The 20088-nt window shown below is 39.4% G+C and overlaps 1 protein-coding gene across 1 annotated transcript in view; it reads right to left on the bottom strand.

The window, feature by feature from the left end:
• The window catches only part of STARD9 (StAR related lipid transfer domain containing 9), a 118079-nt gene that overhangs the window by 10924 nt on the left and 87067 nt on the right, over positions 1 to 20088 (bottom strand). Inside the window, exons 22-24 of the mRNA XM_072864248.1 lie at positions 17036 to 17226; positions 12180 to 12663; positions 49 to 11301 (exon numbers count right to left, since the gene is read on the bottom strand). Of these exons, the coding sequence (XP_072720349.1) occupies positions 49 to 11301; positions 12180 to 12663; positions 17036 to 17226 (11928 nt within the window). The remainder of the gene's footprint in view (positions 1 to 48; positions 11302 to 12179; positions 12664 to 17035; positions 17227 to 20088) is intronic.

Below are 20088 nucleotides of genomic sequence, written 5' to 3'. Positions count from 1 at the left end.
GTACATGAAGTGTATTCAAAATACTTAACACTACTTTAAGTAATTTACCTTTCATAAAGTTGCTGCTTCACTGGAATTGCCACCAGGTCATCTGCAGTTCCGCTCTGAAGGACCCTCAGCAGGGCGTCTGTTTCCCCGATGCCGTAATTGAGCTTTGCTTCGGTCAGTTCCACAGTGAGGGGATGCTGATGCAGATCCAGGTGAATGCCAGACATGATCTGAGCGCGCTCTCTCTGAAGTCTCTCGATCTCTCTGCTCCTGCTCTCACAAAGCTGGGATTTCCCTTCCATTTCTGGTGCTTGTGTGCTCCTAGGTTTCTTTTCTGCCTGACTTTGCAAATCGGTCACGCTGCCACTCAAGCTGAGTAATGAAGGAGGAGGGCTGCCCTTCACACCACACCAGTTGCTAAATTTATTGTGTATGGGTAAGTCACGGAGACTGTAGCTCCGAGGCCTGTAAGGCTTTGCAAAAGTAGTATTTTTGTGGAGAGGAATTTCAGTGTCACATTCACTTTCAGTGACAGAATCTGTATTGGTGTCTTGGAACGAAGTTTGCACATCGCTCACATCAGAGAGCAGGGGAGGGCAGCTGTTTTCATTTTTCCAGTAGAAATCGTGAAATTGTAGAGAAGATGCTTCTACCAGAGGTTCTGAGGACACACCAGCATTTGTCTTACTTGAACAAGTGGCACTAATTTTTTGATTAAAAAGTAAGTCAGCATTTGGAGGCGAGTAGTTATGAATCAAAGCAGTATCAGAATTACCAACATATTTTTCTTGTCCGATTCCAGCTGAAGAACCTCTTCCTCCCCTTGTGACATACATACAATGAAGCGAACGTGCCAGTGGACTGTGGTCTCCGAGATCACCTGTTAAAACTTCCCTGTGGCCCGACACCTCCAACATACTACTAGAGTGATACAGTCGATTTGCACAAATGGTAGTGTGGGTGTCAACCGTGAGTCTGTGCTGTTGTTCCAAGTCTTTTGAACCATCCTGTCCTAAAAGCTCTTTAGTTGCTTTCTTATCTGAAAAACTTCCGGATTTCTTTCTTATGCCCTTATGTTCTCTAGAAGCACTGGATTCACTGTCTGTTTCTGTCTGTGAAAAATTGTCCACATGAGGTTGCATGCTGGACTGTGGACCTGCCCTCTGCTTTCTCTGGTTGTGAAGGGGACTTGAAGCATCACTGGAATATCCAAGAGGTTCCTTAATAGGGCAGACAGACTTGCTAAAAGCAGTCTGGCTGCTGGGACTAGCACTAAGAGTAAGAATAGGGGAAGAGGCCCTATCAACTAGCAGGGTGTTTTTGTAACAGAATTTTCTTTCTGCTGGAACAGCACTTCTTTTATCCTGAGCGTAAGATGCTGGAGATTGAGAGGTGCTATTAGTAGGGCTGCTAACTACAGTGCATGAAGAACCATCTTGCCCTGAACTAAGCGAAGATGATGTGACAGATGAAACTCTGGTACTACCAAAAGCAACATTCTGCTGTGCATTTAATGTTGTTTTTTTTAAATCTAAGATAGGAGTGGAGGTTCTGGGTAAGAGAGGCAGACGCATAAAGGAGTCTTCCAATATGCTGTCAAGATTGTCATGGAAGTCAGGATTGCCCAGATTTCTCGTCCGTGTTTGTTCTTCTGTTCTTTCTTCAAGAGAGAGTGTTTCCTCTTTCCTTTTGGGAATCTTACCTACTGCATCTGCACCTATTCCTTTCCAACCAATGTCTACTGCCTGAGCTGCCCTCAATTCATTTTCCATTTTTGCCTCCACTTGTTTTTCTTCATGTTTGCTTTGAAGTTCTTCCAAAATCTCAGTTTGAGTGCCTACATCTGCTGTAGTCTGAGTGCAGCTATCTGATCTAGTAGCCTTTACAGCCTTTTCAGTTTCTCTTTGGTTGATTTTGGTATTCTGCTCATTATCTATAATACTCTGTTGGGAGAGGTTTCCCAACAGCTCAGAAGTGTTCTGAAGAAGCTGTGACAGATGCATGGACAGGTTCTGCATGCTTGTCCAAGAAGAAGGTTGATGAAATAAATCTCTGTTTGTTTCCTGCTTTCTTGCAGAAACATCTGTATAGCTTCTCTGATGTCTTCTCTGCCTTTTATACCTTCCTGTAGTTGCTGTTTGTGTTCCCTGCTCACATGTACTCCCTGGTAGTTTTTTGGAAGACCTTTCAGACTCAGAAGGATATAATAGTACAATTTCATCCACCTGCATTGAAGAGTTACCAGGTTGTGCAGAAGGATTCTCAAATTCAGCAGTGTTATTTTCTGGATTAGTTTCCAGTGTTTCACTGGTTACGTTGCTATACTGCTTGGTACTGTCACTTGAGTACGCAGACTGAAAGTCTTGTCTGACATTGTCCCATCCTTGAAGACCTTCAATGCTGCTTAAAGTGCTTGATAAAATTTTTGCTGTAGCATACGAACTGAGATGAGAATGAAAAGGAGAATTCTGAGAATTCAGTCCATTGTCTACACTGGAACATCTCATAACTTTACGATTTTCCAGGTTTAAAGGAATTTGATTGCAAGAGACATCACTTGCACTTCCAAAAACATACTGTTTCCAGCCAATCTTGCACGATCCATCTTGTTGCCATGGATGAATATATGGGTTGATATCACTTGAGCTAAAATGCATTGTATCTTTATTGTCTTGCAAAAATAAATCTGTTTCTGGCTGGTATCCAGCTTCTTCAACTTTCCCTTCACTACACTGAGCTACAGAACTACTCTTTGAATGGACATTTGCTTCTGCACCCACAGAACTGTGAGATGTGTGCAGTAAGGATGATGGAGATGGAGTAGTACAGTCTTTTAAAGACTGGCTGCTTTGGGTTCTTGCTGCAAAATTTTGTAAATTTTTGGGATCACAGTTTGCAAGCTTCTTAGTTTGTGCCATTCTTTGCTGAAATCTGGGTTTAGATTTAACCTGTAGAAAGTTCTTTGATTCCTGCTTTGAAAATCTTTCAATTCCATGAAGATCATCTTCAGTTGGTGATGGAGGCTCTACACTCATATTTAAATCTTGTAGTGATTTAGATGCAGAATATAACAAAAGATCTGCCTTAGATGAATCTTCCAAAGCACATTCTGTATCAGAGAAGACAGCAATAGCTGGGGCTGATAGTCTGTGACTTTGTAAATAAGGTCTCTGTTCACTTTGTTTACAGCTCTTTGTATTCCGTGGAGTAGAATACGATCTTTTGCTCCTGAATTGCACCAATTTGGATTCTTGAGGAGGCAAATCATGGTTTTCTGGTAAAAACTTTACGGAGGTACTTTCATTATTCATTACAGAAAACTTTAGTCTTTCTGATTTCAGAGTCTTATTCCTCATTATAGCATCTGCCATTGTTGAACAACTGTCTGCATCAGCACCATCATCAGGGCTATCAATGCTTGAACCTGTATTATTTTTGCAAAGTAAAATCTCTTTTCTACCATCTGTATTTGTTCTATCTGGCACCTGTTCTATCTGTTCACCTGTAGGCACATACTGACAATTATCTTGCAGATCTGCAAGTTCGTTTTCAAAACCCACGACAGTGTGATACAGTCGTCTGGAATCCGTGCTTCTGCTGTATGTGGGATATGTTGGACTAAATGAATTGCGGGTGTGTTCAGGATCCACATCAACATCTGCTGGATACAGATTTTCCAACACTGTAACTTCTGAGCCTATGAATTCATTTGCAGAATTTGAGGATACATGAGTTTGCTTTTCAACAGGTTCTCTACTTAATGTTTTTCTCTGCTCTGTCTTTACTGCAAAATGTTCAGCCTCAGTATTTGAATGCAGTTCTTCCTCATTTCTGTTAAGTATTTTTCTCATTTGTCCCTCTTTAACAAGAATTGCCTTTCCAGTATCCCAAAAAGGTAATGGTGGTAATAAAAGAGAATTATCATTTACTACTTTCTCTAAGGTTTCTGTGCAAGCTTCTTGTGGTGGAACTTTACCCCAGTGGTGCTGATCAACTTTTATATCATTGTCAAATCTGTTACAATTACTTCCATCACTATTTATATACGGTTCCCCATCTACAGCAGAAGTTTTATATGAAGTAGAGTCTGTGTCTGATACTGGACAATGCCTGTTTTCTTTTGCAAGAGAAAGTAAAATACTTCCTGAAGCACGTATTGGCTCATCAAATACCACAGCCTTATCAGACTGAGTGTCTTGTATTTGCAAAACAGCAAATGGAGAATGTTTCAATATACTTGTTTCAATATGTGAAATATCATATGTGCCAGTTTCACCATGGCCTATATCTGCAGTTAAAGATGATATTGAAAATGGTGTTAAGGATGGTTGATTGACACTTGCAAATGCTTGGGGAAAATCTTCTTTTACAGAGCAAACATCTGCAGAACTGGAGGACACTTGTTCAGTCAAAAAAGTGTCTTGAAGTGAGTCCTCAAGCTGACTAAATATTAGAGCTTTTGAATCATCAAGTAACCAAGAAGTGTCAAAAGCACTGAAGTTCTTGGAGCTTTGAAATGGTGTATCAGTTGGAGTATCTTCTGCAAAGTAGGATGGAAGAGACTTTGATTCTTTACTGCCAGTCTGTCCTCGGCTCTGAAAAGTAAGTGAATCTGATTCTGGTACAGTCACACTAGAAGTGTTACTGTAGTGTTCTGAGTACTCATGAATTTTATTTTCTTTTATGTCATTGAAATTCTGGAAAGAACCTTGAATTATTTTCTCCTTTTGATCTATTCCTACAACTTTTTCAAGGAGTTTATTATTCTGAGCATATGTGGCCTCTGCAACTCCAGAATTATTTTTCCTTTCATCTCCTTTTTGAGAAACATCAGGAAAAGTAACAGATACACTTAAATCAGTTGATTCCCTTTCAAAGTATTCTGTTTCTTCAGAGAGAACACCATCGTTTTTACCTTTGTCTCTGTTGCTGGCAATCAAAATATCTGCAGATGATGCTGGATGATTCAGGAGACCAGGAGAATATTCAGAAGTGCCTGAGTTCCTATTATAATTTAGAAACTCTTTACTATAATGTGGATTTTCCCATGGAGACTTCTTCAGGCCTTCTGAAAGGGTTGAAGCGTTCTCAGAAACAGTGCTGGCCGGTTGATCTACGCAGCACTCTTCAGAAGTCCCGTGTCCCTGATTTTCTCTGGGCTCACGCTGATATCCAGCTACACCAGGAAACTTTGCATTTTCATTTTTACTGTTTGTTGTAGTATAGCTTGTGCTTAAAAATTTCTCCTTCTCATCATGCTGTGATAAACTCCCCGAGTGAAGTACTTTCTGAGTTGTATTAATATTGTGAAACATTTTTTGCAAAGAGATTTCTAGTAAAGAATGCATTCCCCCCCCCCCTATATCTTCCATCACTTCTTTCTCTGAAGAAGAAAGCAGGTTTGAATTATCCAAGAGCAGTGAATCAGGCACAATGGTACCCTTTTCCCCTTGAGCTGTATCTTCTATGGAATTAAGGCAGTCTTTTGATAGTTTATTAACCATTAAATCCACAAGGTCTTCTTCATGAGCATTGTTAACATCCTGAATTATATCTTCAGAAGAATCTAATTTTTCCAAGGAAAATGAGTTTCCTTTGGCCCCTTGCTGAAGTACAACAGTTTCAGACTCAGGACCGCCTGCACTGTAGGGAGCAGAAGAGCTGTTCTCATTGACAGGTTGCCCAGATAAGGCATGATCAGGTGCATTGTTAAATACAAAGGATTCTTCCTCCTGCCTGTCCTGTGTGGTCCTGGTTTGCAGAAAAGCTACATTCTTACTTTGCATTTTATCAGAAAGATATTTGTCTTCTCCCATTTTGTTGACTGTAACAGGTGTACCAACACAGACCTCACTCTCCATTAATGTTTCATAGTAAGGCAGAACAGCTCCGGTTCCAATACTGCTGTCAGATGGTTTTGTATGTCCTTTCAATGCAGTGGGAACATCTTGAACAAGATGGGAGTCATCACTTACTCCAAGATATAAAAGGTGATTTACAGACTGGCATAGGGATTCTTTAAGTGAACCTTCTTGGTTTTTTTCAGTAGACTTCAGTGTTGCTGGTGGATTTTGTTGCTTGCTGATATCTTCATTATTTCTAGAAAAGCTGGTAGACACCCACTGGCTTTCTCTTAAGATTTCATTTAACCTGCTGTCATCATCTGTCATTTGGAAGCTGTCTTTGTTTTCAGGGAATAGTTCATTCAGGTTTTGTAAAAAGATCAGTTCTACCTCCTCTGTGTTTTCTACAAACATCTGCTTTTCTTTGTCTGTTTTGGCCATTTGTACTAGATTCATCAAATGCACTTTCTCCTCCTCAACTCTGGAGCCTACTGGATCCAATTCATAAACATCAGGCCTTTTTCTAACGATACTTACATTCAAGTTTTCTGAAGTACCATGCTCAGGATGTTGCATAGAGCAACTCATATACGTATGGCTGTCCTCTTTAATATGGAGACTTTTAAATTCTTGTTCAATTCTATATTGGTCAATACCAGTACTATCATCAACTGAATATTCACATGCATCGATATCTTTCATGACTGCATTTCTTGTATCTGTAACAGAGTCCACTGAGCCACCATCTTCACTCGTTTCAGTAGGATCATGGTATCTTGCATCATCTTCTAACAGTACATTCTGTTCCAGTCCTGAAGCTGTCAGGTATCTTTCAGGGATCTTAAATTGATTTAAAATTTCCTCTTTGTCATCTCTGTCACAATACATCTGATGTAGAGCTGGAGACTCTTCCGTAAATAAAACATTTTCATCTGTGCGTATGACTTCTTGCCTCGTAATAATCGGCCCCTCAGTGTTTGTCATGATAATTTGTTCTTCAGTCCCAGTCACTTCACATTCATTAACCTTGTCTTCCTGGGGCAAACAGTTTGGTACACAATGTTCAATTAAATTGCTAGAATTTACTTGTCCTTCATTTTCAGGTTTTGCTAAAATATTTCCTTGACTACTTGTGATTAGTACCGTTGCAGTTACTTCCTCTGTATTAAACACATTTTCTACTGTTCTGTTCATCTGTAAAAGCCCCTCACAAGCATCAAGGAAGTCTGAAGTATTCTGGGTAATTTCTGTTGTGTGGGAACACACAGCTGAAGGAGTGGTTTTGGGAGCAACAGAAAACTCTGGTGAATAAATACCTATTTCTATTTTCTCGCTTTTTTCTTTTTGGCAAAAGCTGCTTGTTTCAAGTTGGCTGCCAGAATGCATGAGTGCTTTTGATTCCTGAGTGTGTTCTACCCCAGTGCTGGCTACCTGCAGTTCATCTTTCTCTGCCTCTTCATGTGTCAGGCACAGGTTTGTATAAAATTCACACTGATCTTCACAAGCTACAATATCAAGAGGTTTCTTTGGATTCTGAGACAGACTAATGCCTTTAAAATCCTCTCCACTCCTGTCTTCAGTTACACTTTGGACTTTGGCTACTGGGTAGTCAGGTAAACTTTCAATCTGTCTGGATTTAATTTCCAATGCATTTTTTTCTAAGTTGGTTGCACTATTGATTAATTTTGTTATTTCTTCATCAGTGTTTGCTTTTGTATTCTGATAAGGAACCATAGCTGCTTCTGGATTGGTTTCTGGGTTTCTTAAAAACTTGGAGTCTTTATTTATATATGGACTCTCCTCTTGAGAAACAGTAGCTGATGTACTTGTGTTGTATTCAAATACTCTTTCCGACTCTGAGTTTACATCATCTTCAACAAGCAAGATATCCTCTGGGCAATCACTTTCAAAAAAGGCTTCTTTCTCTTCTCTTGATTCAAGTAAAGATTTGTTCTGTGTTTCTGTTTCCAAGAGAATGGTTGCATCAAATTCCACAGAAGTGTCGGCTGTCTTACGCGTACTGTTTTTCTGCCCTGTTGAAGAGCATGTTGTGCAAAGGCAGCCAGAATGTACGTCAGAACAACTTTCTGTGGCACTGACTTCCACAGTAAGATTAGATGTAGCATTGCAATCTCCTTTCACTGTTGTGATGTGCTCCAATAGTTTATCATAATTTTCAGTCTCAGATGCACTTTGAAAAGGATTAGCTTTTGTTGAAGCTTTGTGAAATATGCTTGAATTGGATTCTGGGAGAAAATCATTTGTACTCTCACAAACAGCAGCAGGGAAGGACTCAGTGTCTTTTCCATTTACATTCACTATGAGATAACTTACTTCATTTACCAATAAGTTTTCATATTGGGATGAAAATTCTTTCTGAACTACAGCCTGAGAATTCAAGACATTGTGTTCTTTGCTTTCACTGCTTTCTTCTCTTATATTATCAATGCATAATGTAGAATTTTCTGAAATTTGTTGGGATAAGCAACTTGCCCGACTGTCTGCTAGAGCACATTCATGGGAATAATTTTTTGAAACAGGTTTGCTTTTGAATTCATAATGATTCAGTGAAGGCAAGCCTTTATCCTTTGGTTCGTATTCTTCATTGTCTCTGAATGAAGGCACCTCTGGTGCAATCTCTGCCAAGCTATCTGTGCTTGTTTCCATACAGATAATCTCTTTTTGAGACATCTCTATTGGTGTTGCAGATTGGTCGTAACTTGCACTGTGAGCAACAACTAAAGGATTACATCGATATGTTGTCTTCTGTGAGGAAAAATCTGTCTCTGTTGTTATTTCTTCTGCAGATATTTGTTCATAATCTGTTTCTTGCATTGTTTCCAAATTACTCTCCCCAGATCTGAGGAGACCTGCTGTAACAGCTGATTCTGCTCCTTGTTCAGCCAATGTCTGAAGCTCGTAACTGCTTAGCAGAGAGCAGTTCTTATTTGTTAAGTCACTGAGAAAGAAACCTTCATCAGAACATGCTGGTATTTCCCTTCTTGGAAAAAGCTGCCCATGGTTTCCAAATTGGACTTGTTTTACTGCAGATGTCTGTGTTGAGGTCATATTATAAGCAAGTTCTGTAGAAGATTCAGCAGCAGGTGCACTGATAGATGCACTTCCACTGCCTGAATCTGTCATATGTGATTTTGTCATCAAGTTATTGTAGTCATCATCGAGGTCATCTTTTTCAAAAGATCTGAAGAAATCATCTTCTAAATCTGCATCTACACAGCCATTGCTCTGCTCCAAAATGTGCATAGGCAACACAGAAATAAAAGGTGGTTTTTTCAGATTGTGATCTTCTGGCAGCTCTGGATGAGTTGTGGGGAGAGAATTGTCCTCTTTCCTAGATACCAGTGACAAGCAGTCTGCGGTGGAGGTGCTTTCCAAGCAGCTGAATGTTTGTATGCATTCAGTGGTAGACCTATAAGTAGATAATTCATTCAGTTGTTCTTGTTCAGGATGACTTGACCTTGAATGTTCATAATAATCGTGCTTTGCTGAAATAGGAACAAAAGAGGAGCTTGGTCCTACTGAGCTAACAAATGAGGACATTATATCTTGAGATTCCAAGGAAGAATTTTCATTAGAGTTTGTCCATCCCTTAAGAATCTTATTTAATGATCTGCTCTCAGAAACTCTGCTTGCAGTTGTTGTTTCAGGTAGAGGTACTTCTGATGTGTCAGAGGAGAAAACTGTGTTTATTTCATTTATACGATGTGATAAATGAGTAATGCTGTGTATCTGCTTAGAGCCAGAAACAAAAGAAACTTCAGCAGCTGACTGCTTTAGATCATCTTTCTTCAGCCAAAGCTCTCGTTTGCTCAAAGAGCACAGATGAGCTTCTTGAAATTCCAAATTTTCATGGGAAGAAGGTGCTGTTATTCTGGGGCTGCTGATGTCAAACTTTGAGTCACAGGAAGACCAAGCATCAGTAGTAAGCAAAGGATTCTCACTTGCATAATACAGTCTTCTATCAAGAGACATTTCTTGTTCTACAAAGGAGACTTTTGTCCCCTTCAGCAGCGGCTTGCAAGCATTACTGGAAGCAGGCTGTGATTTAGTGTCCAAATAAAAGGAACTGCTCAGCTTCAGATCATAATTTGTCCCTTCTGTATCTCTGTCGCAGGTCTTGGACTCATGGTCTTCCTCAGTCTGTATAGTTGGTGATCTAGGAGTTTGTAACTTCCAAAAAATCTCTGCTGGCACTTCATCAGATGAATCAGATTTGGATTCTTCTACTGGATCTTCTGCTGGCATCTCTTCTCCATCAGCTAAGCTGTCCAGAGAAAAGCTTCTTTCAGGCTTTCCCAGTTTCCTACAAGATGAGCACGAGGTCACTGAAGATGAAATATGGTGATCAGTTCTGCTTTTGTAAAGCTTAGCTGGCTCATGGTGGGCCTTTGACTTGTGAAATCGGCTTTTATTTTGCTTTTTGGCTTTATTTTCCTTTTCTACCAGAGAGTCTTGTGACATTTGACTGTCATCGCTCTCAGAATCTTCTGGGTTGGCAAGGTATTTATTTCTGTCAAAATCACCTTGTTTCAGTTTCTCTGTGAAAGCTTTTGCATAAGCACAGGAGAGAGAATCTACAGAATAGGAACTGTCAGTATCAGAAATCTCATTTTCATCATCCTCTTGCCAGTTCCCCAGCACATCTGTGGCTGTTTTGGACACTCCAGTACTTAACATCTCAGCACTGTGCCACTTTTTTTCAACATAAGAGAGTGGTGCCTGTGTGTTCATCTTAGTGAGATTTCCCACTGATGTTGCCACCATCAGAAATTCTTGCTGTTCCACTGATGATTTCTCACGACTTGGCAAGGCTGAGTTCGGCTCTCTCTTCCAGTTCTTGGCTGTTTGGTTTAGGTGTGCTGATGGTGGGTTTCCATACACTGTTTTCTTCATTCCTTTAGGAAAGTTTTCTGGAGAAGATCCGTGGCCTTTTCCATTGATATCCATTCTAGTCTTTTTACTGGATACCTGAGCTCTATTTTGTTCTAGATTGCTACTTGCAGGCTGACTTAAATCTCCTAGCACCTTTGCTTTTGTCATTCTTGTCCCTGTAATAAAGGTTTCAGGCTCATCTTTCTCCTTAAAAAGATCAGGACAGGAGCCTTTAGAGGTCTGGTTTTGAGATCCAGCTTGCCCTGGGTTGTCATCCACCTTTTCAATTTTTTGATCATTTTTATTGATATAAGCCATGATAGCTGAATCATTAGAGTCTTTTTCTGCTCCTTTTTTATTTCCAAAGGCAGGTGTTTTTTGGTTTGCAGTTAGCTGCCTCTGGACTGAAAAGGAGATCCCTTTTTCATCAGTAAGGTCATCACTCCCAGAAACGTCTTTACCTCTTCTGTAATGATATTCTACAGATGACAACCTCCCTGTTGTACTGCCTTCACAGCATTGATTAATATTTGGTGAGGTAGATAATTTTGAGACAGTCTCCCTCTTCAACAAACAGCTGTAGAAATAAAGCCCAATCATTGCTTGAATAACGTACTTAACAACGCTTCCACATTAGTAATGTCTTGTAGTTAAGAGTAACAATATATGAAGCAACAATCTTAATGCCTTTCAAAAGCAAATTCTAGCAGAGAATTTAAAAAAAAAAAAAAAAAAAAATCAAAATTCTGTCTGTAACCATACAGTCCCCTAGATATCCTGAAGTATGTTCTGTAACACTAAGGAATAGCTCGCTGCTATGAGGTATAGCTTGGTATTTAGCCTCTGTAGGCTCAAGTAGCTGCAAACATTAGTTAAAAATAAAGGATAGTTCTAAGTCGCAGAAATACACTTAGCAGAGTTTAGCTATTTCCTGCCTCCAGGACCATGCTGTGATAGACACCCTAGCACCCCAACTTTTTAGCATTGCGTAGAGATGTTTATTTAGCTTGAGAAAGGCTGACCAACTTAAAAGTCCAATCTAGATTCACCCCAGTGATACGAATATTCTGAAGTAAGAGTTTGACCCTAATCAAGAGAAAATGATGTAGAAATTAGTATTTACCAACAGTTTGAACAAGGTAAGAACAAGAGTTAAGCCAGTTCTGGAAAGCATTCACAAAGAAGTAAAAAGTGCAGAAAGGCTTGAGAGACGAATGTAAAAAACAGTGAGAAAGACCATATCAAAGAGCTAAGCAGGGAATGCTCTGTACAGATCCGAGGAAAAAGGACAAACACTCCAGTGTGACATACAAATATAGTAAATTCACTGATATTACAAGTTTTGGGATTATTTCAATACATTGAAAGGCATTCTGGATTATAGTTGGCCACTGAAAATACCTTGAATTTAAATTACTTTTGAAAGCACAGAGGAATTGACAGATATTAACTTACCTGGGTACCTGGGGCAGATGTGAGTTACAGAACAAATGCTGCCTGTGCTGCAAGGAACTCGAACCCAATGACTTCCTTCTCTTTTGCAATTGGTGATCCAAAGAGGACCATACAGCTGTATTTTCATTTAGGACTTGGGATTGTTTCACACACTCTTCATTGAGACAGCAGCTAGCTTCCAGCTGCTCAAGGTTTTGCTTGGCTTCCAATAACTTCTGCTTCTTGACTATTCTTTCCAGCTGGAATTTGACCTTTTTCCGTCTTATGTTTCTTTCTGCCTTTTTTAAGGAGTATCTTCGCAAGAGCTCCAGCTGCACCAGTCTCTTCTTGTTCTGCTGTAGCAGGGAAGGGCAGATTTCCAGCCCAATGGTACTCTGCACCTCAGCCTCTGCATACAGCGTAGACTCTGTTTGCACTGCAAACTCCCTCTGCTGTTGCTGAAGGGCAGCCAGTCGTTTATTCTCATTTATAAGCCACTGCTGGTCTGTAAACAAAACAATGATTGAATGAAAGTAAAAATCACAGGAAAAACATTGTTTGTTACTATCTTGTTTCTTAATTTAATCAGCCTTGAGAGCTCATTTGAGAACAGAATTTCTATGCATGTAGAGCAGAGTCTCAACAAACCATTTAGAGAAAAATGTATCATTGCTGCACTTTATTGACAACTGAAAGCCTCTCCGTTGGGATAAGGACTTGGGTAACAACTGCAAGATATAAGCAGGGGCTTGGCTGATACAGCTAAGGAGACTGGTGGATAAGACCTTGTTTGTAAGCAAGAAGTAGAACACCTTTCAATTTCTCAAAGATTACACTCCAATGTCACCTCAATTTTGTTGTTAAAATACAGTAGAAGCATTAAAAGGCCCGAGTGCAATTCTGTGCACTTTTCAGACATAGGGTATATATTCACAGTAGTGAAGTATGACTTCATTAGCTTTTTACTGTGAAATATGCTACTACTTCTGCTTTAATTATTCTGAAGTCACATGTTAAACTTTGTATGTGTTACTATGTATGTGCACTGAGAGCAAAGTTAACCAGGGAACTAGAAGATGAAGTTGTACAGAGCTAAACAGAGCCTCTGTGTTAATGCAGCAAATGGAATTTCATGCACACACTAATGAGCCTTTGGCTAATAAACTCCTATGTTTTGAGTGATAAAATAAGCACGTGTGCAATCTTAAAATGTTAGTGACTTCTCATCACAGCATTTGAGTGTTTTACAACTATTCTAAAACAAACATTTCTCTTTGTGCCTTTTGTTCCTGTCCTTCCTCCTTAACTTGAATGAACGAATAAAAACCACCTGCAAACTATTTTCTCTCACTTACCTAGGCATGCTGAAAATGAGGGAGCCCAGAGTCATGCTAAGGAACTTTGTTTAGCACAGGAAATGGCAATGTTTTTGCTTGCCCTTATCAGCAGCAAGTTCAGTAAGCCTGAAGGCTAGACCTCTCTACACCCCAGTTGGGATGTGCCTCATTTGCGGGGGCAGCTGCCAGCTACCAGTCCTATGGATGGGCATGCAACCTTCAAAGTGGGTTGAAGACAAGGCTACAAGAAAGCCACGATATAGGTACCTGCCAGACAGTTCTGCCAGCCTCTCTAAACCCATCAGGTGGAAACTTCCCAAGCAACACAAACCCTGTGTGGCACCTGGCTGAGGTAGAGCAACAACCACAAATTTACTACCTGTTGCAACTACGGCTGCTCCAACAAGCACTTGCCAAAACAGCCTGATGGGAGCCCACATATCTTGTACCTGAGCACTTTAGCATGTAATGTACTTGAAATAAATCAAATACTCTCATGGCAAGGACACAGGTGAAGCCAACACAACCTTTAGCTATCAGGACAAACATAATTAAAAAAAGACAAGCTCATACCACCAGTTAATGCATATTTTTCATAAAATCACCACTTTACTCCACAAAGAGAGTTAGCTTCTCTGCTTTTGTTAATGTTCCCCATATTTCATAAATGCTAAATATGCTCACAAACCGATTAACCTAATTTGATAATAAAATATGTTACCTCTGCTTACACACATAGTCTTCTCTAAATATTCAGAACCTGATCTTTGCAGTCAATGGGGAAGCAGTAGAGAACACAGAAAACCAGGCTGATTTGTTTTTAACCCTGGATGCAAGACTACTTTATTCCATGCAGGGGATGTGCTTAGAGGTTTTTCAGAGTACACTGGCTTCAATCTGAGCCATGATGAACTATAACAATCAAAAGAAGGGATTATTGAGATCATCACTACCAGATTGTGTCTGATGGCTTGGACATGCTCTCTTAATGAAGCAGTTTGTTCATTTTTATGCTGCTATAAAAATATACATATTCAGCTGCACAAAGCAAACAAAAAAATATCCTTAGCTGAAAAAGCAATGTAAAAATCACAGGCAAGGTTCTTTGACAACTACAGCATTTCTCAAAGGGCCAAGGCTTTTCAGAGCACTTCTTACTAGCAGCAACATTTTTTTGGCTGGGCTTACCTTCCAAATAAGTCCTTTACCAAATAAGCAACCTTTTGTTGCTTATTGAGGGGGCTAGGAATTAAGAGGTATTTAAGTCTAATGTGTTGAACAAGGGCTACCCACAGCTCTGCACAGCTGAGCTGCAAGAGAGGAATTTTGGGCTGTGGAAGTTTCCCTAACGTAAGAAATCACTAGTGCATAGGCATTGTTAGCATCACTTGCTTGGTGACTACTGATCTTGTTAAACATACTTCATTAGTGATCCCTACAACAATAAGTCTCCTGTTCTGTTTATGTTCACAGCTCTGCCCGCAGCACATTCACAGAAGTAGGAACTCTAACTCTATGGTTACTCTACAGATAACAGGGAAGCATTTTAGTCATTGTTTTAGTTAATTTTTCTTAATAACATTTTTAAATTTCACATACAAAGCTTTCTTCTCAACTCTTGATTTCCAGATCTGTCCTCTTTAGCATGTTTCTAGCAAGCAGAATTTTTGGCAGATAGGAGTTTCCCTGCAACAGAGCTGCAAGCTCTAAGATGCTAGTTAATCTCTGCTCACAAACTTGCCTCTGTCAGGAGCTGAGATACAGAGGGTGCAGAAGAGGTGGAGAACTTTGGTGGGTTGCCAAGTGAAGAACTATTTGGCTGGCAGAACTACCTGCCTGGCTAAGCTTCGTGTCAACACAGCGAAAACAGCAGAACTAGATGGACACAGAGAACAAGTCTACAGAGCCAAGAAATAAAGATATTTTAGGGGAACTCTCCTGGTTCTCTGTACTATCTACATATCTTAAGTCCATTTCTGCTACATCCCATCATCACAATTTCCTTTTAATCTCTTCACTGTGGCTGGCACAATTAAAAGATAGCAGACTGCATAAGTTTGGGTCTGAGAAGCTTCCAAAAATTCACAGAAGTTTTCTTCTTCCAGGAACCAATAGCAGGTTTTGCCAAGTGGGAACGGTGCCTTTGTAATAGGCATACTTTGCTTATCAAGAAACCTCGATCAAATCATTCATTAGAAGACAAACTAGAGAACACTATAACCACCCAATTTCAGTGGTCAAAAACATCTCAAGGTTTAAAATGTTCCCAAATCAGTCTATAAACTCATTAAAGGGCAGCCCAACCCCACCAAGACATCTTGCTGAATATGTCTGCCTGCATGCAAAGCAGCACCTCTGGGGGCCAGGAGCCACTGACACTAAAAAAATACCTCTCCAAATACGCTGCGTCTCCGCCTTCTGACATAGCTATTTGGCATTCAAAATCTGATCGCTGATCTAGCCTTTAGTACTCTTGCATAACACTTTAGAACTTCCTAGAAATAACTCCAATTTGAACCAAAGCATGCCTCTCTTTTTTTAATCCAGTTTTGGTTTAAAACAAATTCAGCAGTGGGGAATGCAATACCATTAATTAATCATCTTTAGGGTAAATAAAACCCGCATCTTGTTTTTAATCTTAATTTGTCACACTTCAGTTTCTACCACAGAATATCTTCATACATTTTTCTTCATACCATAAAAGGGTGGGTGTGTGTGGAAATATTGACTGTATAAAAGCCAGTGAAACTCTCTTTCCCTTTACTGGGGTTGGGATTTTAGCTCTAAACTTCAGTGTCCCACCTACTTCTCAGATGTGTTTTGTTTTCATTAGCATAGCAACCACAGAAAATTCAGTTTGAGCCATGGTCTTATACCATGGCCCTATTTTTCCTAATGAGTGAAATTCATTAAAAGCACGTGAAAATGGTCTATATTGTTACAGGTGACATCATCAATGAAATGTGTAAAGAGAGCACCTCAACCGACACACGTAGCTGTCTTGGAAGTGCTGCTTAGTTCCTTTCGCACCCTGTTGTTAGAGCCCTAAAAGCTTATGGTAGGAACTACCACAGTCATCTCAATTTCAATCTCCCAGAAAAACTCATTGGATGAAGCACAGGTATATCACAAGAAAAACTTAAAACACAATAGCAGACTCAGTCTACATGGCAACATGGCAGAGTTGCACTACAGATATGAGCACAGCAAAACTTCAGGGAGGCAGGATGGGGAGCAGCTTGGGAGACAAGAGGCTCAGTGCCACAGGGGGAGTAGCATGCTGGTGCTGTCTCTCCCAGCAGTGACCTGCAGAGCTAATTAAACGGTGCTGCTGGTGCACTGCAAAGGCGGCCCTTTAGTCCTGTTAATCAAAGCTTAAAACTGTTCTCAAGGGATACGCAATTATAAGAGAAAACTAGTAATAAGCCATAATAAAAGTTCCACCCACAACATAAAACATAACTAGGACAAAAACATCAAGAGGGTGAAAGAATGCGGTAATGGAAGGCAAGTGAGAGAGGGGAAGAGGCAGGTACCCACTTTCTTGGATCTGCTGGTTGATTAGTGCTTGGTCATTTTCTAGTTCCTGCGCTGCTTTGATCTGTCCTCTCAGGATCTGCTGCTTTAAATCCTCAACATAGAGCTGCTGCCGTTGAATTTGTTTTCTGTGGAAAGCTTCCTGGTCTCTCAGTTTCTGCTTGTACTCTTCATGCACAGCATCTATTTCTCTGCTGTTAGAAATGTTGACAGTGAATTTAAACCAGAAACGAATACCAAACATTTGTAATAAACAAGTCATCTTACTAAAGAAAGACAGACAACATTCAAGATATTCTTTTGTTCAATAAGGGTGCAATATGGCAAAAACTCATGATAGTAAAGTAGCTGTGTATATGCATGTCAAAGCAGGCTACAATCCTGTAAGTACCATAAATGCCAGCAAACATGAAAGCTCTTGTGGTGAAGCAGAAAATTCCATCACCAGAAAGATAATAGCAAAAAGAATTTTAAAAATATTGTCATTTTTCATTTTGCTGTAGATCTTCCACAAATGAAATTGGGGAGTGGGGTTGTTTATATGTTATAAAATTTTATAACCACTGTATAGGATATTTGTCACCTAAGTACTTCAAAGTGCTTTACAGAAATGACAAACATTCTTCTCTGTTTTCAGATCAAAATTCTCCAACCTAGAAAGGATTACAAGCATAGTTGAGACTACACTGACAGTCTCGGGCAGTACGAAGGAAAGAACTTGATCAGCCAATTCTCTGCTGGATGCAACAACTATATTAGGTTACTGCGTCTATATTTGGAGCAAAATTGTGATCAGAAAAGTGACTAACCTGTGAAAAACTGCCTTACAGTCCCCTCCAAGATGTTTGGTTCCTGACTGTGTGCCAAAATTTTACATGCGCACAGGTACACAGAGTAACAATCAAAATAGTATCTATTCTTAGCATGATCCATGATAATATTCAAAATACATTAATCCTCTGAAAGGAATATATTTTCTACCTGTCCACACATTATCATCAGAAATTCTTAGGTTTAAAGTTATATTATATATAAAGGTGATATATGATTTGCCTGTTGTTTTGTTTCTAAATACCACATTATATGTAACCTCAGAAAATCAAATCTTTAAGTCTTGAAAAAAAATTTTTAATATATTTTACTAATGAAGTAAATGCTGTATTTATTATACTTTTAAAGAGAGCAAAGGTATCAAAACTCTAAAGAGTCCCTGAAGGTCAAAAGAAAAAAAATATAATTTCAAAGGGAATGCTTTGTAAACATCATGTTGTTTGAAAAGTCATCACCAATACAAGGTCACCTGTATGAAAAGAGCATTTGACCTTTACTACATATCAATTCATTTGACATCTCTATTTAGAACTGTAAGCATGTGTTCAAAGCAACCATTTCTACAGCAACAACTTTGATTATGTGTGCTAGATTAGCAGACAAAAGAGATGAAACAATTAAGTAGCCAAAGTCTACAATCTTCTGGAGTACCTTTACATGGAACATACATTTCACTTTCTTAAGAAGCAGTGGGAAAGCCTCACTACATAAATGTGATTTTGATCTACCTTAAGATTCTCAATAATTTACAATATTACTGTGACTCTCTTTTGCTCACCTGAGGAAAACAGAACTCAGTTTGTTTTTAATGTTTATGTAAATGTAATGCTGGTGAAAACAACTGAAAAGGAACATCTTCTGTTCAATTGTCTGGCATGGTGCAAACAGTCAGAGTACAAACTTTGCTACTGTCATCTGCTAAATGGTTTGTGTCTGTTTGGGACCCACAGGAACAAATTATACGAATAGGCAGCTCCAAGATCTATTTGTCCTTGGCTTGACTACAAAGATGCCAACAATCTGTGATTTGTAATTTTTTTCCTCTTGGATAAACTTTAATTGATCCCCAGGAAATAGGAGTGGGATGCCTCATTTCTCATTCAGCTGAAGTAGGTTTGAATTGACACTTCACTGCAGCACTGAAATGCTTGTATGGCCATGACAAATCTCCAGCTGTTCAGGTATTTCTAATGCCACCAGCTACTGGGGGACAAATTCAGAGGTTAAAGCTAGACTGGTTAACTAAAGAAGAATCACTTTTAGAACATAGTATTAAATCTGAAGGCTCTCATTTAGGAAAAGCTCCCATGGTTTTAATGATAACCCTGAGGTCGGCTTTCCCTGAATGCAGCTTCCAGGTTATCTTCCATATTTTCCAAGGGAAATGTAATGGAGAAGCCATATAATCTGGAGGTTAAAGTACTGATCTGAGACAACACCTCTCTTGATTTTGGAGCAGTTATATCACCTCTGTGCTTTCATGTACTTAGGCTGCAAGATCTTCAGGGCGAGGACTGCCTCTGGATGTCTGTGCACTAAACCTAACAGAGCCTTGATGTCAGCTGAAGCCTCTTCTTGCTGGTATGTTAAAACTAATAAACCTTAATAGCAATTGTAAATGTTAAGTCTCTGTGCATACTCTTATGATGGTAGTCTTTAACCTGTTTTGCTAACAGACATATAAAAGCTCTGATTCCTATGGTGGTATGAAAGTTGAAAAATGTGAGTCTAAATTTGTTACTGGAAAATTGCATGACCTTGGGCAAGTGACTTAGTCTGAGACACATGTGAAAGAAGCAAAGTACATTCATCCAAGAGGAGAGATGAGGATCCATTAACATTATCAAATATCAGAAAGTATCAGAAGAGCTCATTTCTATTAATTTATTATTATTAGCACCATTCTGTATGAGATTGAGGAAAATGAGTAAATCATTGCCAATAAGGCTGAAAAGTGGAGCATGATATTAAAGCAGTAGACAAAGAATTCTTGTTCTGCAACTGTTTACTAAAACTAGATAAAATAAAATTCCTCTTACAAAATGTCTCATATTCTTCCTAACCATGACTTTTAGCTCTCAGCCATCCTTTCCATAAAATCGACCTATCAGAGTTCAAACTGTTTACAAACTGAAACCCAGACCATTTAAGTATGTGAAACAACTCCGTGTTCCATTTCAATCCAAAGACCTCACAATACTCACAGAGGTGGTTAGGTAACATCT

Source organism: Ciconia boyciana, chromosome 6 (assembly GCF_034638445.1).
Source record: "Ciconia boyciana chromosome 6, ASM3463844v1, whole genome shotgun sequence".
NCBI lineage: Eukaryota > Metazoa > Chordata > Aves > Ciconiiformes > Ciconiidae > Ciconia > Ciconia boyciana.
This window is presented reverse-complemented; position numbering and strand designations above follow the sequence as displayed.